At 38.4% G+C, this 21,249-nt stretch overlaps 1 protein-coding gene across 3 annotated transcripts in view; it reads left to right on the forward strand.

The window, feature by feature from the left end:
- Window positions 1-21,249, forward strand: part of RAPH1 (Ras association (RalGDS/AF-6) and pleckstrin homology domains 1) — a 97,852-nt gene that overhangs the window by 19,784 nt on the left and 56,819 nt on the right. For 2 of the 3 annotated variants that reach the window (XM_065930755.1, XM_065930757.1), the window contains exon 2: window positions 18,954-19,073. In XM_065930755.1, the coding sequence (XP_065786827.1) occupies window positions 18,954-19,073 (120 nt within the window). Of the gene's footprint in view, window positions 1-16,193; window positions 16,281-18,953; window positions 19,074-21,249 lie in introns of those variants that run through there. The other variant, XM_065930756.1, reaches the window with a different exon arrangement.

Consider the following 21,249-nt stretch of genomic DNA (forward strand, 5'->3'; position numbering starts at 1 on the left):
GACATGACTTAGCGACTAAACCACCACCACCATAGTTGATATGAACATTACCTTTAATCATTAAAACAAATATTGTGGAGATGTTCACAGGAATCATTTTGCTCTCAAATGTGAAGATTAAATTCAAGGGATCTCTTTTTGATGTGGCAGATGTTTCTGTTTTGCTTGTCTGTTTCAGACACGGTTTAACAAATTTAAAGACTTTCCTCCTTGTGACAGCCTCTGAAAGTATATAATTTATTTCTGTGCCCAACTTATTAAATCTGATTTAAGTAAATCTGCCAGTGGTATTTAACCCTTTTAAATGTTTTTATCAACCACCCTCTCAGAGAAGTGAAGAAAAGGAAACATCAATAGATGTGCCAGACACTGATCTGAGTCTTTTATTATTTCATGTATGTTTCACCATAAAGATGTGGAGTGATTTTACAAATGAGGAAACAGGTTTAGGAGGATTTAAGAGGGCTAGTACAAGTTCATGGAGATCTTCGGTGTTTGAATCAGGTAATCTAATAACTGGAGAGCCCCAGCTCTTAACTGAATGAAGAAATTCATTTTCTTCATCTGGGAGTACATATGAAACAGTGATGGAGTGAAAAATTGCAGCCAAGAGTGTCTTTTGTATATGGTGGATATGGTACCAGTCATCTGAACTTTTTAGCTGTTATCAAAAACAGGTCACTGACCATGATTTGACCAGTGTGGTAAGATGAGAATCACTGGTATTTTGAACACCCCCCTCCTTTTAAATTTTAATTTTTTGTTTAAGTTTTGTATAATTTTAATTTTACCTGTTTTAATAAAACAGGTAAATGTTTTTAAGTTTTCCTCTGAGTCTGTCTTTGAACTTCAACTTCCGCATTATAATAGGATAGGCTCTTGATACCTGCTGCTTTCCTGCTTTTTCACACTAGAGCAGTGCACCCCCAGGCCCCCCAGGTGTGTGCCGGTACACACAGGGTGAGGGGTTAGAGGGACTGGAAACGCACAGCCACAGAATGAACATCACCATTATCTTGGAGTTCTCCATTTACTTGGTGATAGGCAGTTTTCAACACTTTTTCTATTGTAACTTATAGAACAGAATGTGAGATTAATATAGATTTTTAAGATAGTTGAACTCAAAATAAATTTTAGGTGTACAGTAAACCCACTCCAGGAATATTGTTGATTCTCTCACTGGTAGCCACCTTTTGTACTTCTTGGAATCCATACTTTGTTGTGCAGTAAGTCAAATTTAATTCTTTCTTGTAATCACGATCGTTTCATGATAAGGCTTCCCCGGTGGCTCAGTTTGCAAAGAATCTGCCTGAAATGTGGGTGACCTAGGTTTGATCTCTGGGTTGGGAAGATCCCCTGTAGAAGGAAATAGCAACCCACTCCAGAATTCCTTTTTTTTTAATATTTATTTATCTATTTATTTTAATTGGAGGCTAATTACTTTATAATGTTGTAGTGGTTTTTGCCATACACTGACATGAATCAGCCATGGGTATACATGTGTTCCCCATCCTGAGCCCCCCTCCCACCTCCCTCCCCATCCCATCCCTCAGGGTCATCCCAGGGCACCAGCCCTGAGCACCCTGTCTCATGTATCCAGCCTGGACTGGTGATCTGTTTTACATATGATAATATACATGTTTCAATGCTATTCTGTCAAGTCATCCCACCTTTGCCTTCTCCCACAGAGTCCAAAAGTCTGTTCTTTACATCTGTGTCTCTTTTACTGTCTCGCATTTAGGGTCATTGTTACCACCTTTCTAAATTCCATATATATGCGTTAATATACTGTATTGGTGTTTTTCTTTGTGACTTAACTTCATTCTGTATAATAGGCTCCAGTTTCATCCACCTCATTAGAACTGATTCAGATGCATTTTTTTAATAGCTGAGTAATATTCCATTGTGTATATGTAACACAACTTTCTTATCCATTCATCTGCTGATGGGCATCTAGGTTGCTTCCATGTCCTGGCTATTGTAAAGAGTGCTGTGATGAACATTGGGGTACACGTGTCTCTTTCAGATCTGGTTTCCTCGGTGTGTATGCCCAGGAGTGGGATTGCTGGGTTATATGGCAGTTCTCTTTCCAGTTTTTTAAGGAATCTCCACACTGTTCTCCATAGTGGCTGTACTAGTTTGCATTCCCACCAACAGTGTAAGAGGGTTCCCTTTTCTCTGCACCCTCTCCAGCATTTATTGCTTGTAGACTTTTTGATAGCAGTCCAGAATTCTTGCCTGGAGAATTCCATGGACATAGGAGCCTGGTGGGCTACTGTCCCTGGGGTCACAAAGAGTCAAATATGACTGAGTAACTAACTTTCTTTTAAGTCAAATTTAATTATTTCTTGTAATCATGATCATTTTTGCTGTTCAGCCAAATGAGTAGATTCTGGGAGGTTAAACTGAAATTCAGACAAACCTTACTGCTGCTGCTGCTAAGTCACTTCAGTCGTGTCCAGTTCTTTGTGACCAGAGTCAGCCCACCAGGCTCGCCCGTCCCTGGGATTCTCCAGGCAAGAACACTGGAGTGGGTTGCCATTTCTTTCTCCAGTGCATGAAAGGGAAAAGTGAAAGTGAAGTCACTCAGTTGTGTCCGACTCTTCGCGACCCCATGGACCGCAGCCCACCAGGCTCCTCCATCCATGGCATTTTCCAGGCAAGATTACTGGGGTGGGGTGCCTTTGGCCTTCTTCGCAGAAAAACCCTAGAAATATTAAATTATTAGAAGTCAAGCACCGTGAACAAGTTTTAGATTCTAGTTGGCATGTCATGTGTTTTGAGAATTTGGGCTGCAGAGAAGGTAGAAATGCCATCTTCTCAAACCTCATCCTCCCCTTGTGGTATGCCTGAAGAGTAGCTGGCCCTGGGTCCTTTTTTCTGGAATTAAGACTAGAGAGAGAAGACTGATGATATATTTGGAGGGACTTTGAATGAAATCAGTAATTAAATGTTGATAGTAGACCTTCAGAGAAGAATGGGTTGAGAGGGGTAGAAAGAGACTTTTTGATTTAACTAGTCGTGTGTGTGTGTGTGTGTGTGTGTGTGTGTGCGCGCGCATGTACTGACAGAGAAAATGAGACCTAAGGATTTAAATGATTTAGCCCATAGTTCCTGCTATATACTGGCAGAATGAGAATTTGCAGTCTCCTTACTCCTTGTTAAGGCCAGGCTAGATGGGCTTAGGCTGGTGGCATCTTGCAGACTTTCCTTAAATGGACCCCCTTTTTGTTAATATTAGATAATGGAAGTCTGTTCTTAGTAATTCATATTTAGGGCGTAAAAATGAAAGATTTACTTACTTAAGTTTTCTTGCTAAGCAAAGTTTGTGTTAAATGTTAGAGGATGTTGATTTAACATCTATTGCCTAAACATCCCATAAACTCATTCTGAAAATTTCAGTAACTCTATAGAGCCAATCCTCTGTACAGAAAACAAATCTTGACCATCAGTCTTAATTTATCTATATCTGTTTGTGGTTGTTTAATGTCAGGAATCATGAGCCATCTTTGGTTGTCTTTCTGACTCCTGCCACAGTAAAATGCAAAGACAGAGGAAGAACAACTGTAAGTGTGATTTATTAGTAAAGTGATTTCTCCCCATCCTTGAGTTTTCATTCAGAATTCTGGTTAGTTCAAAACTTTTTTTTTTTTTTTTTTTTTTTTTTTTTAGCAACTACTCAACAATTGAGTAGGAATGTGTAGGGATTTGAAGTAGCTCCTTTTGGGGATACTGAGGGAGTGATGGAACAGAAAGAGGAGAATCTAAAGGGATGATATGTAAAGCAGGTCTCAGAACAGGATTACAGAATTTTTGTGTGTTTTCTACCTCCATTTTCAAAGTCTTTATTGAATTTGTTACAATATTGCTTCTGTTTCATGATTTGGTTTTTTGGCCACAAGGCATGTGGGATTTTAGCTTCCAACTAGGGATTGAACCCTCACACCCAGCATTAGAAGATGCAGCCTCAACTAGTGGACCACCAGGGAAGTCCCAGGATTACAGAATTTTAGAATGAAACCTTGGAAAGGAGAGGGAGATAGAGGAAGTTGAGAGAAGAGATACATTGTGATAATTATTGATAAACTTACATTGATACTTTGAATTGAATAAATTGTTTGCTTAAGACTAGTTTGATTTACGTTTCTGTCATGTGCAGTGAGTATGTAAGTCACTTCAGTAATGTCTGACTCTTTGAGACCCTATGGACTGTAGTCAGTCAGGCTCCTCTGTCCATGGGGTTCCTAGGCATGAATGCTGGAGTGGTTTACCCTGGAGGGATGCCCTCCTCCAGGGGATCTTCCAGGGATCAAACCTGCATCTCTTATGTCTCCTGCATTGGCAGAAAACCTTACTAATACTCATTTGTTAATTTTTATGAGAATTCATATAACACAGCTATTGAATCACATTATAGCCCTAGAAACGAATTGTTTTATGAGTCTGCTGAAACTAAAGTGCATTGTAGAATTTCTTTCTAAATCACTCCTCTGTTATAGAGAAATTAATTTTAAACGTGTTGATTTCTTTAGTTAGTATTTTTGAAAGCTGGATAAGTTAGCCACTTTTTTTTTTTTTTTAAAGAAATGCACCTTTAACTTTGAGTCATCTTAAATTAGATGTCATCTTAAATTTTGAGTCACCTAAAATTAGTAATATGTAGCAGGAAGAAAAGGTGGAAATTCAGATGAAGAATTGATTCTTTAGTAGTTGCTCTGGGTTGAAAAATGAAACCATATGGTCTCTTTCTAGAAGCCTGCAACCTAGTTGGGTGTGGAGAGTGATAAGGCTAGTGCACAAATAACCAGCACACAATACAAAACTGATTAGTGATAAATACCACAGAGAGGTACAAAGTTCATGGGCCTGTCACAGGAAGGATTATCTAATTCTTCTTTTGTTTAACTAGCATAGCACTTAATTTTTTTTAATCTGCTTTAAATTAAGGTATACATAGTTTCACTTTTCTAAAGTGTAAATTTCAGTGTGTGCTAATATTCACAAGGTTGTGTGTCTTCACCACTGTCTAATTCCAGAATAAACTTCTTTTTAAAAATTAAAATGTGTTTAGCTATGGTATGCTGTCTGGTTCTCAGACTCCACTACCTCCCTACTGGTTTACTTCTGGCTGCTTTTGATATTTACATTGGCCGTCTGATTCCTGAAGGCGTTTAAGTTTGCTACCAGGCGTCCGTGGGGCTTCCCTGGTGGCTCAGTTGGTAAAGAATCCACCTGCAATGCAGGATATGTGGGTTCAATCCCTGGGTCAAGAAGATCCCCTGGAAAAGGAAATGGCAACCCATTCCAGTATTCTTACCTGGGAAATCCCATCGACAGAGGAGCGAGTTGGACATGATTTAGCAGCTAAACCACCACCACACACAAGCCTGGAGGAGGTTCTTTTTTCTCGTTTCCTTTACTTGGATGCAAATGCCACCACTTGCATCCTGGAGGTGCAGGTGTGGGGAATACTGACTGCTTTCCTGCTAAGCATCCTTTTCCCCACCTTTATCCCTTTTCCCACTCCACCCTCTGACTCCTTCGTATGGTCCCCACCTCTGCTGCATGCAGCCTTTTGTGAGAGATGATTTTATTGCCCTCAAAAGGGCTTCCTTGGAATAAAATTGAAACTCACTGGTGGCTTAGATGGTAGAGTGTCTGCCTGCAGGGCGGGAGACCTGGGTTCGATCCCTGGGTTGGGAAGATCCCCTGGAGAAGGAAATGGCAACCCACTCCAGTACTCTTGCCTGGAAAATTCCTGGACTGAGGAGCTTGGTAGGCTACAGCCCATGGGGTCGCACAGAGTCAGACACGACTGAGTGCCTTACCTTTCTTTCCCTTTCTTTCTCTCTCAGCTTACAGATCCTTCCGTGCTCTGGCTCTCTTATCGTCAGGTAAACCTTCCTGCTCCGCGACATTGTCAGACTTGCACCCTCTCCCTGGGATGCTTTTCTCTCTGATCTTTGCATGACTGATTCTGTCTTGTCATTCATATCTCATATTAAATATTACTATGCAGAGAGGTCTGCCCCTGGTCATTGAATCTGAAGCAGCTACTTGCTCCCTTTCCACACAACCCTAATTTAATTATCACCACAGTTGTCACGGGTCTCATTTTGTTGTTGTTAATAATTTTCTCCCTTCACTAAAATGTAAGTTCAGTGTTCGTGGCTCCCTTATTTGTCACATGTATAACTGTCTGCTGAGCTTCTGGAATAGGGTCTGGCACATGGCACAACATTTATTTGTCGAATAAATGGTTCTTTTGAACTCTGGCTCCTGCTCTGGTTCATTTGCCAGGATGATTCTCCCTGTTGCTGTCTTCCAGAAATTTGCCAGAAATCTCAGGTCCTTTGATGCCTTTGCCATCTCCAGCTCTCACTGCCTTTATCAGTTAATTCCCTTTTGTAATTGTTTACTGTCATTTCAGTGGAATGAAATGTATTCTGTCACTCTTTTGACAGGTTGATATATTTTACTCAGGTTGAAAACATGAACAAAGGCCAAGATAGGAAAGCATGGCTTGTTTTTTTGACTAAGTAGTTTAGATTGATTGAAGGGTAGAAAACAAAGTTGAAAATTTAGGCTTGAGGTCATGTCAGAGAGGGTCTGAAATCATTTGATTAAGAGTTTGTATTTAATTCAGAATATCATGGGAACCTTTGTGGGATGTTGAGCAGAATCATGACATGAAAAGAGTTTTTAAGAAAGGTTGGTCTGAAGTTACTAGAATAATCTGAGGATGATTCATTGTGAAACTGAACCAAAATAGTGGTCAACAAAATGAAAAGGAGTTAGAAAAATGGTTGAGCCTCCCCAATGCTGACACTGGTGAATTGCTCTGTGATCATTACAGTTTAGCAATGTGATTTTTATTGAGATGGATTGGTTGATTGTATGGGGAACTGTATTGGATATGTGTTCCATCAGTATAGTAACATGTTATAAATGTCTTAGAACTTTTATATTAAAGAGAGGGATGAAACAGAAAGCAGATATGTCGGCTTTGTTGAGTTGGGGTATTTGGTCAACTCTGGCAGTTCATATCCCTGGATGTTGGCCAGAGGTCAGGGAATATGTTAATGAATAATGCAGGGTGTTAACTAGTGTTTCAGTGTTAACTCCCTTTGTTCTCCATTTAGTAACAAAAACTTAAAAATCAAAACATCTTTAAAAACAACTCCAATTTAAAATCTATGTTTAACTTCAGCGCTATTATTTGATTAAATACTAGTCTTTGATTTAGAACTATATTCTGACTTCTTCCTGACCTACTTGTAATGTTCATCAACTTTTTTTTTTCCACTTCGTTGCTTGTTTTTTTCATCCAGAGTTTGGAAATGATTGTCTTTCGCCTCTGAAAGAATTAACTGATGAGTAATTATTTTTCTAAGCTGTTAAGCTTTTATTTCCACTAAGGAAAACTAATTGTATGATGATCAAAATAACCTTAAAAAAGTTTACTGAGTGAACCAGGCAAATGCAGTTTAGTAAAGGTAACATGCATACCTAATAAAAACCATATGTTGGAGAAATATGCGGTTGTCTTCAGTTAATTTTTTAATTTTAAATGATTTGCTAGTTGATATATTTTATTTTCCTAGCTAAACTACAACTTCTTGAGGACTAGAGACTTTCTTTTAAAAGAAGAGTTCTTTCTTTTATCTCCCCTCCCTCCTTTCTCTCTCTTCTTTAATTTATTGTGGTATAATTTTAGACTCAGAAAAATTTAAGAAGAGTACAAACTCCCATATCCTCTGTACCTCATTCACCTATTACTTACATTTTGCCTAATTATCATTCCTCTCTCCCTATCTGGGGCTTCCCTGGTAGCTCAAACAGTATCATATCTATACACACACCAACACTTTTTTTATGAGCCAGTTAAGAGTAAGATGCAGGCATTATGCCTCTTTATGGTTAAATATGTTTCCTAAGAACAAAGATACTCTCCTATAACATCAGTACTATTGTCAAAATCAGGAAGTATAACATTGGGGGATACAGTGCCATGATCTAATGTACAGTTCATAATCAAACTTTGTCAATTATCCCAATTTTGTCCTTTACAGCTATGTTTATATACATAACGTAACTTTCCTAGGTGCGGGATCCAGCTGCAGGATCAAACATTGCATTTAGTTGTGCTGTCTCTCTGGGGGAGGGGGGAAGGTGAAAGTGTTAGTTGCTCAGTCTTGTCGGACTGTTTGCCACCCCATAGACTGTAGCCTGCCAGGCTCCTCTGTCCACGGAATTTCCCGGGCAAGAGTACTGGAGTGGGCAGCCATGCTCTACTCTGGGGGATCTTCCTGACCCAGGGATAGAGTCCAAGTCTCCTGCTTTGCAGGCAGATTCTCTACTGTCTGAGCCACCAGGGAAGCCGTTTCCTTTAGTCTGGAATGTACCCGCAGCCTTCCTTTGTGCCCTTCACTGTTAACAGTTTTGAAAACTACAGGCCAGTTATTTTATACATGTCTCACGATTAATTTAGATAATGAATTTTTATCAGGAATACTACCAAATGAATGTGCCTTCAATTGCAGGCAGATCCTTTACTGTCTGAGCTGCCAGGGAAGCCCTTCAGAAGCATAAGGTTCACCCCAGAAGTGGTGGTGGTAAGTTGATAACTTGGTTAAGGCAGCATACCTCCAGTAATTTGTGGGGTGATACTTTGAAAATATATAAATGTCTCATCAAATATTCATCCGCTAGTGTTAGCGTCTAATGATGATTCTTGCCTGAATCAGTTGTTACTACAATGATTGTAACAGTGATCGTCTGTTGTTTCTTCTGTGTTGTTTAGTTGGCATTTTACTGTAAGGGAAACTTTCTTGCCTATTGTTTATTTATATCAAACTAGATATAAAGACTAGAGGTATCTTCAAGAAAATTACAGATACTGAGAGGACATTTTATGCAAAGATGAGCACAATTAAGGACAGAAACTATGGACCTAACAGATGCAGAAGATATCAAGAAGAGGTGGCAAGAATACGCAGAACTATACAAAAAAGATCTTAATGACCCAGATAACCACAATGGTGTGATCACTCACCTAGAGCCAGACATCCTAGAGTGTGAAGTCAGGTGGGCCTTAGGAACCATCACTACGAACAAAACTAGTGGAGGTGATGGAATTCCAGTTGAGCTATTTCACATCCTAAAAGATGATGCTGTTAAAGTTTTGCACTCAACATGCCAGCAAATTTGGAAAACAGCAGTGGCCACAGGAGGACCGGAAAAGGTCAATTTTCATTCTAATCCCAAAGAAAGGCAGTGCCAAAGAATGTTGGAACTACCGCATAATTGCACTCATCTCACACGCTAGCAAAGTAATACTCAAAATTCTCTGAGCGAGGCTTCAACAGTACGTGAACCGAGAACCTCCAGATATTCAAGCTGGATTTAGAAAAGAGATCAAATTGCCAACATCGTTGGATCATCGAAAAAGCAAGATAGTTCCAGAAAAACTTCTACTTCTTCACTGACTATGCCAAAACCTTTGACCATGTGGATCACCACAAACTGTGGAAAATTCTTAAAGAGATGGGAATACCTACCTTACCTGCTTCCTGAGAAATCTGTATGCAGGTCGAGAAGCAACAATTAGAACCGTACATGGAACAATGGACTGATTCCAAATAGGGAAAGGAGTATGTCAGGGCTGTATATCATCACCCTGCTTATTTAACTTACATGCAGAGTACCTCATGCGAAATGCTGGACTGTAAGAAGCACAAGTGGAATCAGGATTGCTAGGAGAAATATCAGTAACCTCAGATATGCAGATGACACCACCCTTATGGCAGAAAGTGAAGAGGAACTAAAGAGCCTCTTGATGAAAGTGAAAGAGGAGAGTGAAAAAGCTGGCTTGAAGCTTAACATTCAGAAAATTAAGATCATGGCATCCCAATCCATCATTTCATGGCAAACAGATGAGGAAACAGTGAGAGACTTTATTTTGGGGGGCTCCAAAATCACTGCAGATGGTGACTGCAGCCATGAAATTAAAAGATGCTTGCTCCTTGGAAGGAAAGCTGTGACCAACCTAGACAGCATATTGAAAAGCACATACCTTACTTTGCTGACAAAGGTCCTTCTAGTCAAAGCTATGGTTTTTCCAGTAGTCTTGTATGGATTTGAGAGTTGGACCATAAAGAAAACTGAGTGCTGAAGAATTGATGTTTTTGAACTGTGGTGTTGAAGAAGACTCTTGAGAGCCCCTTGGACTGCAAGGAGATCCAACCAGTCAATCCTAAAGGAAGCCAGTCCTGAATATTCATTGGAAGGACTGATGCTGAAGCTGAACCTCCAATACTTGGACCACCTGCTGCAAAGAACTGACTCATTGGAAAAGACTCTGATTCTGGGATAGATTGAAGGCAGGAGAAGGGGACAACAGAGGATAAGACGGTTGGATGCCATCACTGACTCGATGGACATGAGTTTGAGGCAAGCTTCAGGAGTTGGTGATGGACAGGGAAACCTGGCATGCTGCAGTCCATGGGGTCGCAAAGAGTCAGACATAACTGATATCAGTGTTGATTTGTGGGTTTTTGTTTTAATCAGTAGGTTATACTTTGTGTAATAATTTATTTTGATCTTAAATGATCCCAGAATAGGCCCCTTCTGGCTGGCTCTTGTGTCCTTATGACATGTCCCCATCTTTATTGAACACTTTCTGGCGCAGTATTCTAGGGCCTCATCTTGTTATTTTCTCTAGAATCATTGTTCTAAGGATCTCTGATTACTTTTGGGGTAGAATATGTAACCCCAAACTGGGATCTAGATATTCTAATTGCTACTGCTATGAGGCCTTTTCAGTGGACTTATCTGTAAACACACCTACACATAATATCTATTTCTACCCTCCCCTTTTCCTCTATCTGTTGAAAACCTTGAGTTCATACTGATAATTCAAGTCTAATCCAAATGGCTTCTGTGCTACAGGCTACAGCTGTCTAGCATTCTCTGTCTCCCAAAGTATGGGGTCCTTTCAGGGGCTGTATTTCCTGCTGTGCATTTAGCTGTCTTATAAGAGAATAGGACAAAAGTGGAGAAAAATAGTAGTCGACCACCACCCTAATGAGGCTTTCAATAATTTCAAGACAGTTTCTCCTACCCAAGAGAGTAGTAAAGTTGTAGCCTCTTTTTCAGTTGAATCTGGGGAGTGCATGAACAGTATCAGCCATCCCAAGGATAACTGCGGGCTTCCCTGGTGGCTCAGATGGTAAAGAATCTGCCTGCAGTGCAGGAGACCTGAGGTCAAGCCCTGGGTTGGGAAGATCTCCTGGAGTAGGGAGTGGCTATCCACTCCAGTAGTCTTGCCTGTGAAATCCCAGTGACAGATGGGCCTGGTGGGCTACAGTTCATGGGGTCGCAAAGAGTCAGACACAACCAAACAACTAATGCTCACCTCCAAAGGTAACTACAGACCCATGTAGTATAGCAGGAGAGGTCCCAAGTGTGGAGCAAAATGAGTAAGATGAACATCTCTGGATGCAGCTGTGGAAGCCACATATACACACACAGACACACACACATACATATGTATATATATACATGCACTTATGCACGATATTGATTTCATAGGACTGGTATAACAAATCACCACACACTTGGTGGCTTAAAAAACAACAGAAGTTAATTTTCTCACAGTTTCCGAAATAAACTTGAAAATATAAACTTAAGAAATTTGCACTTACTATTTTTTGTTTTCAGTTTTTTGTTTCTTTTTCAGTTGCTCTGTGATTTCAGATTATGGTTCGTGGTATGTGTAATAAGTAATTATTAAAACTGATCATTAAAACGTCTTATTTCTAAGTACGTTAGGAGTTTCTTGTAGAGCATTGGGCCAAGATTGTTTTTTCCACTTAGATAAGCAGTTCCTGTTTGGGATTTAGTAGCTTAAGATATGCAAATCCAGTGTAAATAAAAGCATGAATATGGCTCATCCTGTTCAAAGAATTCCTTTACTAGGAGTTGTATTTAAGTGCTTGATAAATAAAACATCGTATTAACAAAATTGGCTTTGATTTGACTTTTAGCTCTTGGGCATTCTAACCTCTATCAGCTGTATAAGAACTCTTGTTTGTTTTTAATGCTGCTTTATATGATCTTCAGTTACCTCACGGTTAATGTACGTGATAATGAAGAGGATGTATTAGTTACATCCTGGGTTGTCAAAAAAACAGAAACAGAAATAGAGAAGACATAAGCGTGTGAGTCACCATCGTTAGTATATCTCTTTCCTCTGGATAAGGAGGGGTTCACAGTGGCTGGCCCAAGAATAGTACACCTCTGTATTTTTTAGGGAGTTCAGTTCCATGTGGAAACTTTACAAGACTTAGTTCCAGATGTCTGCTCATTCCCAGAGAAGCAGGCCATGCAAGTCCCCCCATGGACAGTTTGTCTACTGGGTGTGCTCCTGCAGAAGCGCTTTGCTTCTTTCTCAGTCTCTTTCAACTCTTAGGAGACCTTAGCTTTCTTTATACGCAGGCCTACAAAAGGAACTTTGTTCTTAGAGAATTTGTTAATGAAGATACCTCTGTGTTTACCACCTTTCCCATAGTTAAGGTTATCATTCTCTGAAGTCATGGAAGATATTTTCTGCTTTCTTGGTATCTTGCATAATGCTATTTATAGGCAAGGAATTTTGTGACTCAGTCGATAAAGAATCTGCCTGCAGTGCAGGAGACCCACCTGAGTGCAGGAGACCCAGGTTTGATCCTTGGGTCAGGAAGGTCTCCTGGAGAAAGAAATGGCAACGCACTCCAGTATTCTTGCCTGGGAAATCCCACGGACAGAGGAGCATGACGGACTACAGTCCATGGCATCACAAGAGTAGGACATGGCTTAGTGACTAAACCACCACCATTTTGAACTTGGGTGTTTTCTGTTGAGGAGCACTAACCTCCAGAGAAAACTTAAGTGATTGAATATACAGAAAGCAACTTCTGATTTTTTAAAAAAAATTCATCTGCTTTATAAATTAATAACATGCTATAAAGTGATGTTTACATCGAGAAAAGGTTCACACTGGAAGATGATCCTCAAAAAAAGAACCTAGTGTGTGCATAGAGCATAGATATAGAAATTAAGAAACCATACCAAGCATGGGAAATTTAGAATTTTGAGAAAAATCAGGTTTAGGTTCTCCCTTTCACATTTTGTCCAAAACTAAGCTACCTATGTAAAAATGTAGTAACTGAATAAAAGAATGAATAGCAAAATAAAACAAAATTTATATAAACATTTATCTGGCTTCTGGGTGGAGAAGAATTTACTGAACAAAAGAGTGTAAGAATGTTTTCATTACATTTAATAATTTGAAAAAGTTTAGTAGTGCCTTAAAAAGTCCAACAAAGTTAAAAGGTAAAACCTGAGAAAAATGTTGCTCTACATACGTTTAATATCTTGATTCTGTAAAGAGTTCATGTAAACTCAATTGGTTTATTTTCTCCTTTTCTACCAACCTTGCCTTTACACTGTTTTCAATTGGTTTATTAAGTTCTCAGTTTCCATTTGGGCAGTTTGCACATGCTACCGTTTAGTTCACAACAGAACTAAGTTACAGTTTTAGGTCCAGAGAGAAACATCCCTTTTGGTGCCTTATTCAAATGAGTTAGTTCATAGCCCTCTATCTCCCATAATTCTCACTTCATTTTACATTTTGTTGTGTCCTGTTTCTCTCCTTTTCCTTCTCGGCTCTGACTTCCTCCCTCCTTTTGATGGGTTCTCTTCCTCTTTTTTTTTTTTTTTTGGTCTTACTAAATTTAACAGAGCTTTTTTCCTTATTGTTTCTTTTGTCTGATTTAGGTTTCCTTCCTCTTGCCTTTATTTTGCAAAAGTTACATCTTACACAGTTGGGGGCACTCCTTGAACCTGGAAGTCTTCACAGCTCCCCTTCTCTGGTGCCTGTTTTTCTTTAGAATTATTTATCAAATTAAAACAGCACAGGTGGTGTTTTCAAAACTATTTTTGTGTTAGAGCTATTGAAACCTAACTGGACATAACTGAAATTCTAAATAATTCTGAGAAGAAACATGGAACTTGCTTCTTCCATGGAGGAGGAGTAATTGGGTTGTGTTATGTTACTTAGGAGATTGTGATGCTGCTTATTAGCTTCTTTATGGTCTTTGGGAGTACTTACTTAGATTGTTCTGCCTTTAACCAAATTGTGGTCATGCAAAACTGCATTACTTTTGTCTGGGAAGTCCTCCCAGTAGTTATGACGCACTCTTGCAGTTCTCAGTCTTTTGTGGGTATAAGCAAAGCCCTGGGGGAATTGTTAAAAATGTTCCACTCTTGGATATTACTAGTCAGTAGACCTTTGGCAGCCCATTTAAAAGCTGACTTTAAGAAGAAGCACCCTAGGTAATTTTCATGCAGGGCATCAGCAGACCACAACTGGAAAAACATCGCTGTGTGGCATCAAGTCCAAACTCTGATATGGCTTATAATGTCGCCCCGCCTGCTCTCCAGCCCCATTTTCCATGGGTCTACAGCACACATCCTATGCTCCAGAAATGCTAAGCCGTTTAGAGTTTAGAATTTAAAGAGAAATTAGATAGAAGTTAAGTCTTGAGAGAAAGCACACTTATACAAGTCACATACTTGGAGTGGCAAGAAAAATACATGGTATGTAGCCAGGGTGCCACTCCAAGTATGTGACTGGTGTACGTTGTACTTCCTATCAAGACTAAGTCCTATCTAATTTCTCTTTAAACTCTGAATTTCTCTCTAAATTGTCTCTAAACTTCTCTCTAATGTCCAGAGTGGCTTTCTAATGGTCTTCCCCTTTTCTAATAACTCTTACACAGGTACCGTGTTCTCTGACTACTGTTTTTCCCCTTTCCCCCTTCATGTCTGTGTTTAGTTCTTCCCAGTTGCCTTCTGGAGGGAGAAAAAAAAATAGGCTTGACTTTCGAGGTCCTGTATGACCTGGTCCTTCCTTAGTCCTTGACTTTTTAAGTCTCAGGACTCTTCCCCCTTGTTTTATTTGACGGTCTCACGAAAACAGACCTTCTTTGCTCTTTATAGTTTGCCCTACCTGGAATATGTTTATTCAAATCCTTAAGCTCTATTCTAAGCCCACCTTCTTGATAAAGATCATCATTCCATCTTGCAGTGAGGAAATCAAATAGTAAACTAAAATGTCTTCCAAGAGTAAGGTTAATAGGGAAATTATGCTTGAATAATTAACTTCATGGAAAACTTGGTGGGAATAATATAATATTGTTCATAGTAAAGCATACTAAATGGATAGATTCATTATGTTTAGTGGAGCCTTACTATGTGTATTACACATTTTAACCTTTAGTAATGAAAGCACAGTTATTCACTGTTATCTGTGAAATGAAACCAACTTAGCATATAAACTTTGATGGATCATTCTCCTTATTTCTGTTTTTACTTCATGAATAAAATAAACTAGTTTAAAATATAGTTAAATTATTATTAGCTTTAACCTGTTATTTTCTGTAACAGACATATGGTTTTGAAATAATACTCAGGCTAACTAAACTTTCTAATGCCTGAGTCCTAATTTCCTAATTTTTTTGCCAGTTGGATGTTTGCCAGGCATCTCTCAGTCTGTCTTTAAAACAGAATCCACACCTTTCCTTCCCTAAACCTGCTCCAAGGAACGCCGGCGGGCAGGACAGTGATGCTGGAGGAGAGAGGAGGAAGAGCAGTCAATGAGGTCCCCGAAGGCCAGGACCGCGAGGGGCCTTCTGGGCTTGTAGCAGCTTGAGTTGTGTTCTGTGTGCAGTACGTCTGCGCTTTGGAAGAGTAAACCTTTTCCTTTGTGACCGGGTACATTTGTTCTTTAAGGACATAGTTTCCATCAGATGTAATGGAGCAGGGAATTTGAGTGAAACTTTAATGTTCCTCCTAAAGTACCTAATTTAATAGAGTAATAGTATTTGTTCTAGTATGTATTATAGTTTCCTTGGGCCTATTTCCACATCATTAAGGAAAAACATCACATTAGAAGCTATCCATTTAAATCCTAATCATTTTTAAAACAAAATTTATGAATTCTTTTTTTTTTTTAATTTCCCTTTTTCTTTGGAGGGAGAGTTGACTGTTGTATAATTTAATTTGCATTTTCTTTTGTCATCGTTTCTAGTAGGGGCATCATGTTGGGAAAATTCAGGTTTGGAATTGTGATTTAATTGGAGACAGGATTGATACATCACAAAGAATGAATCGCCTTACCAGATTTGCTGACTTTGGACAGTGCAGAGCCTGTGAACTTTCTGGGGGCTCCTGATTTGGTGTGTATAGTAAACAGAAACAATTCCGTCTTGGGGGTAGAAGAATAAAAATTAACATCACCTTCCAGGGAATGGAGAGTTCTGTTTTAGAGTATAGATCCTTTAAGAAATGTAGTAGGATCTAAATTTTTATGGAGAAGTCTCTGAATAAAATGTAAAGTTCATTTAGATAAAATAACCCATGTGGTGACAGAAATTCAAGAAAAGGACAAAATTGGCAAAAGTTACATTAATGGTAAAAGTCTAATCATTATTTCAAATTTTTCATTTATTTCATGACTCTGTCATTGTTCCTGAAGTCATATGTTCCTTGAGTCAATAGTTGTCTAGATAAAAACAAAACTATTAAAATATTTAAAGAAAAATTTTAGAATCCAAATAATTACTGGGTTTGAATAATAAGAAAAAACTCACAGAACACACCAAACTTTGGTGTGAAGTCTGTAATTCTGTTTGGATCCATGATAATTTAAAATACTCATATTCATTTTGAACTGTTTTGTGTTTGCACTATAAAATAATATTCCTAATGTTTTATTTTTCCAGTGTAGTATCTTCCTTTTGGACATTTGCAGTGTGTGCTCAGAGGGAAGTGCAAGCATAAGTATTATATTAAAGCAGAATTCCTCCTAGAATATCTTTGCTTCTGGGTTATTCCAGTGTGTTTAGTTTTGATGATTAGGGAGGAAAAGGAAGTTGACTGTTACATTTCCAGTTCTGTTGCTTGTTGGCCCTCATAAGGAAAACCGAGTATTACTGCTCTTTGCTGTTCTCAAACTAGCATTATTTGAATAATTAAGCCAGCCTGATCAGATGAACTTTTTCTTTGTACTTTTTTGTTTTTCATAAGTAGCTAACTTAATGAAATATAATAACAGGTTTCTATTGAGATTGATCTGTAAATAATTCAACACTAAATAAAAACCTTAGAAATAGTATTAATACAAGTGAACTATAAAAACCAAATCTCTTTAAGAGCCACAAATATGCATTTGAAAATTAGTTGATTCATTTTCCATTTGTCAAGGTAGAATGCCCTGAAATATACATTGTTACAGTAGTGAAATTAAGAAATGAGAATTTCTTAATTGGTTAAGTGAGATGTCTGATTTTCAACCTCATTAGAGCTAATCAGTTTTGATTTTGCAACAGTATTTGCTTGACCATTTCTATAAAATTTTATATAATAAAATCAGATTTAAAGTTTAACTTCATGGCACCTAATCAATTAGTTAAATTCCTTATGTATCTCATAACTACATATAAGGATCACAGAGGTAATTTTGTTGATTGATGCTTTGGAAGTATAAGATGTATACAAATTCTTATTCTAGATTAAGGATATCTTTACTCTGAAAAATTGTTCAAGGTAGCTGACAGGTTGTATTCTGAATATTGCCCAGAACCACTAGAACAAAATGTGTGTCTTCATAAATGTGAGTCAAGAGTATGGTGTGTACAATGAAGATATTCATTATGTCCCTAGGAGAGTTAATAGGTATTACTCCAAATAGAAGGAAAAGATACTGTGGTCAAGTAAATTTGGGATATGTTGATTTAAGCAAAGCTTAAGTGTTACTGAAGATTTCTTAGAGCCTTTAATAATGAAATATTTTATATTAATCAGATTAATCTTACTTAAAGAATTTTAAGTATCTGGTCAGTCATTGATCTTACTTGTTTTATATAACTTTTCCTCCCTTCACAAAATAAAAATTTCCTCCTTTCACAAAATATGCAAATTCCACATCAGATACCATTTTATTAATGGGAAAAAAGAAAATATCTCTTCTTTCAGGGGACTTAAACATGAAAAGTCACCACATGTAAGAAATTTTGTATATGAATTTAATGTTTTCAACTCTAATTTTCTGAAGTTTTCTATTTGAGTTTTAGTTCCTTGAATTTTTCAGGGACTGACAGGTAAGTAAGTAAAAGACAAATGGTTAGAAAGGAAGGATAAGATAGAAGGAAGAACAAATTCAACAAACTGAACTATTAATAGATTCAAGATTTTGCATTGTCTTTTCTCTGAAATACTTTTTGGATGAATATATACTTATTTGAATGGATTTTTACAGAATAAGTAAGATAATAACTTACTAAAGTCTTATTTCTGTGCTATTTGGTGTGTTGCAGGATCTATTAGTGGAGAGTACAGAGTACAGTTCTACTCCTATAATACTCTCCGACTAATGGGAGTGGTTTGTGTTAAAAATCATTACTTCTGATTCAGTCCAGTTCAGTTGCTTAGTCGTGTCCGACTCTTTGCGACCCCATGAACTGCAGCACGCCAGGCCTTCCTGAACATCACCAACTCCTGGAGTCCACCCAAACACATGTCCATTGAGTCGGTGATGCCATCCAACCATCTCCTCTGTCATCCCCTTCTCCTCCTGCCCTCAATCTTTCCCAGCATCAGGGTCTCATCAAATGAGTCAGCTCTTCACATCAGATAGCCAAAGTTTTATCTGATAATTTGTTTTCCTAAAAATTTGAGACTTAATCGCTCATTTCTATTCACTTGTCAACCTAATCTCCATTTATGACTTCCAGTTTCCTTTTATAATATAGTCTTTGGTTTTCAAGGTTTGAATATATATCAGAACATAAACTGTGTGATTTTTCAAGTTTATCATATAATTGTTCATTGTACACATATCTGTATTTCAGATGGAGCAACTGTCGGATGAAGAAATTGACCATGGTGCTGAAGAAGACAGTGACAAGGAAGATCAGGACCTAGACAAAATGTTTGGGGCCTGGCTGGGGGAGCTAGACAAACTCACTCAGGTTAGAAACAGTGCTTGAAAAACTGGTTGAGAATTTTAAGTCATCACTGTGTGTTCAGATTTTACTGTGTAGACCTCAGGATATGAACATAGGTTATGTTTTAAAATACTGCTATAAAGAGAAAATGTCTAAAACATTAACAAGTAAATGAATAGTAACTCTAGGAACACAAGATTCTCTCTTCTGTGGTTATTTTAAGGAGTCTTGTGTTTTGTTTTTTTTTAATGCTTTTGACAGAAGTTCTGTGTATCTAGAGGGATTTCTAAAATTTGTTTTATAAATTGAATTGCTGACTAAAAAGCTTTAAAGCCTAAAATGTAAAAATCTAAATTTTAGCAAATCCTATTTCGTAACTTAGTGGATATGAACACATTTTACAGCATAAATGATATTGTCACATGCAGATATTTTCTATTACATGATCCCAGAATACTGACAAAGTTTCATCCCTGGCTGCATTTTAAAACAGTGGCAAAGTTTTTTCATTTTCTTTTATTGGATCTTTGTTTTTGTTTTTTAAAGAACTATTTTGTCCTCTAAACAAGGTCGCTTTTTAGAATAAAAGCATATACTATTACTACCCTGGTTAATACATTATATTCAATATATATGAAGATAGTTAAGTTTGTTAAAACAATTTTAACTTTATGGCGGGTTTCCCAGGTGGCTCAGTGGTAGAGAATCTGTCTGACAATGCAGGACGCACAGGAGATGCAGCAGGAGATGTGGGTTTGATCCCTGAGTTGGGAAGATCCCCTGGAGTGAAAAATGACAGCCTGCTCCAGTACTGTTGCCTGGAAAACCCCATGGACAGAGGAGCCTGGCAGGCTGTAGTCCATAGGGTCACAAAGTCAGCATGAATGAGCATGCACACGACTTTACAACAGTGAAAACGTTAGAACAAGACTTATTTCATTCACCGTTAACTGATATCTCTGGGAAGAACGTTTGTTTAAATTACTTAATTACGAAATTTGTTAACCAGTAGAAGAGTAGATGGTAAGGTGGAAACTTAAAGTACTAGTTTGTTTCTGTATCTCTTTCCATATCATTCTGGAATTGAAACCGAGAAACTGTTCATGTAATTATTGCTAGACCATTTTGAAAAGCAGACATGTTTGTGACCATAACCTGTTAATGATGAGTTTTGAGAAGAACACTTTAACTCTTACTAGGGCTGCACTGGTAACTCAGCTGGTAAAGAATCCTCCTGCAATGCAGGAGATCCCAGTTCGTTTCCTGGGTCAGGAAGATCCCCTAGAGAAGGGATAGGTCACCCACTCTAGTATTCTCGGGCGTCCCCGGTGGCTCACATGGTAAGAGAATCCGCCTGCAATACTGGAGACCTGGGTTTGATCCTTGTGTCGGGAGGATCCTCTGGGGGAGGGCATGGCCACCCACTCCAGTGCTCTTGCCTGGAGAAGCCCCATGGACAGAGGAGCCTGGTGGGCTACAGTCCATGGGGTCACAGAGTCGGACACAGCTAACGACTAAGCACAACCAGCACAGCATGGGATTTCATAAGGTCATTCTCTTCATCTCCAATCAGGAGAAATAGCAGCGTTTGTGGTGATAAAGCTCTTTTCTTATGTAGTTACCAAACCATTTTAGTTTAATTCTTAATTTTTCTTTAAAAAGAAGTGATTATGGCTTAGAGATGATGACTAGGCTATGCAGTTCTGTGCTGAGGAAGTAAAGTAGAGGAAATAGCAAATAATAATGAAAGAAAGTATGTGAGAGCCAGCTGTCATGTGTGGGGTTTTCATTTTTTTTGTTTTTGGCTATGCACACAAAACTGGCAGGATCTCAGTTCCCTGACCAGGGGTTGAACCTGGGCCACAGCAGTGAAAGCCTGGAATCCTAACACTAGGCACCCAGGGAGCTCCCAGGGGTTTCCTTGACTGTGTGTTTTATTGTCCATCCTTGGGGAGAGGCCAAAAAAGAGGAAAGACAGGCAGGTATAAGCCTAGACACTCTAGGTGGAGTAGACTTGATGCTACCCCACTGTAGGTAACATTTCTACTGAATACAGAAAAATCTTATGTATATTTGTATAAATCTTCTGTATATTTTAAATTCCCTGACATACACATGTAAGAGCCATTCATCAAAAAAGTTGGGTACTAAATTACTGCTTTGACCTTCCTTTTTTATGTATGAAGCTGTCTTACAGAGA

This window comes from Muntiacus reevesi, chromosome 3, assembly GCF_963930625.1.
Source record: "Muntiacus reevesi chromosome 3, mMunRee1.1, whole genome shotgun sequence".
Lineage (NCBI taxonomy): Eukaryota > Metazoa > Chordata > Mammalia > Artiodactyla > Cervidae > Muntiacus > Muntiacus reevesi.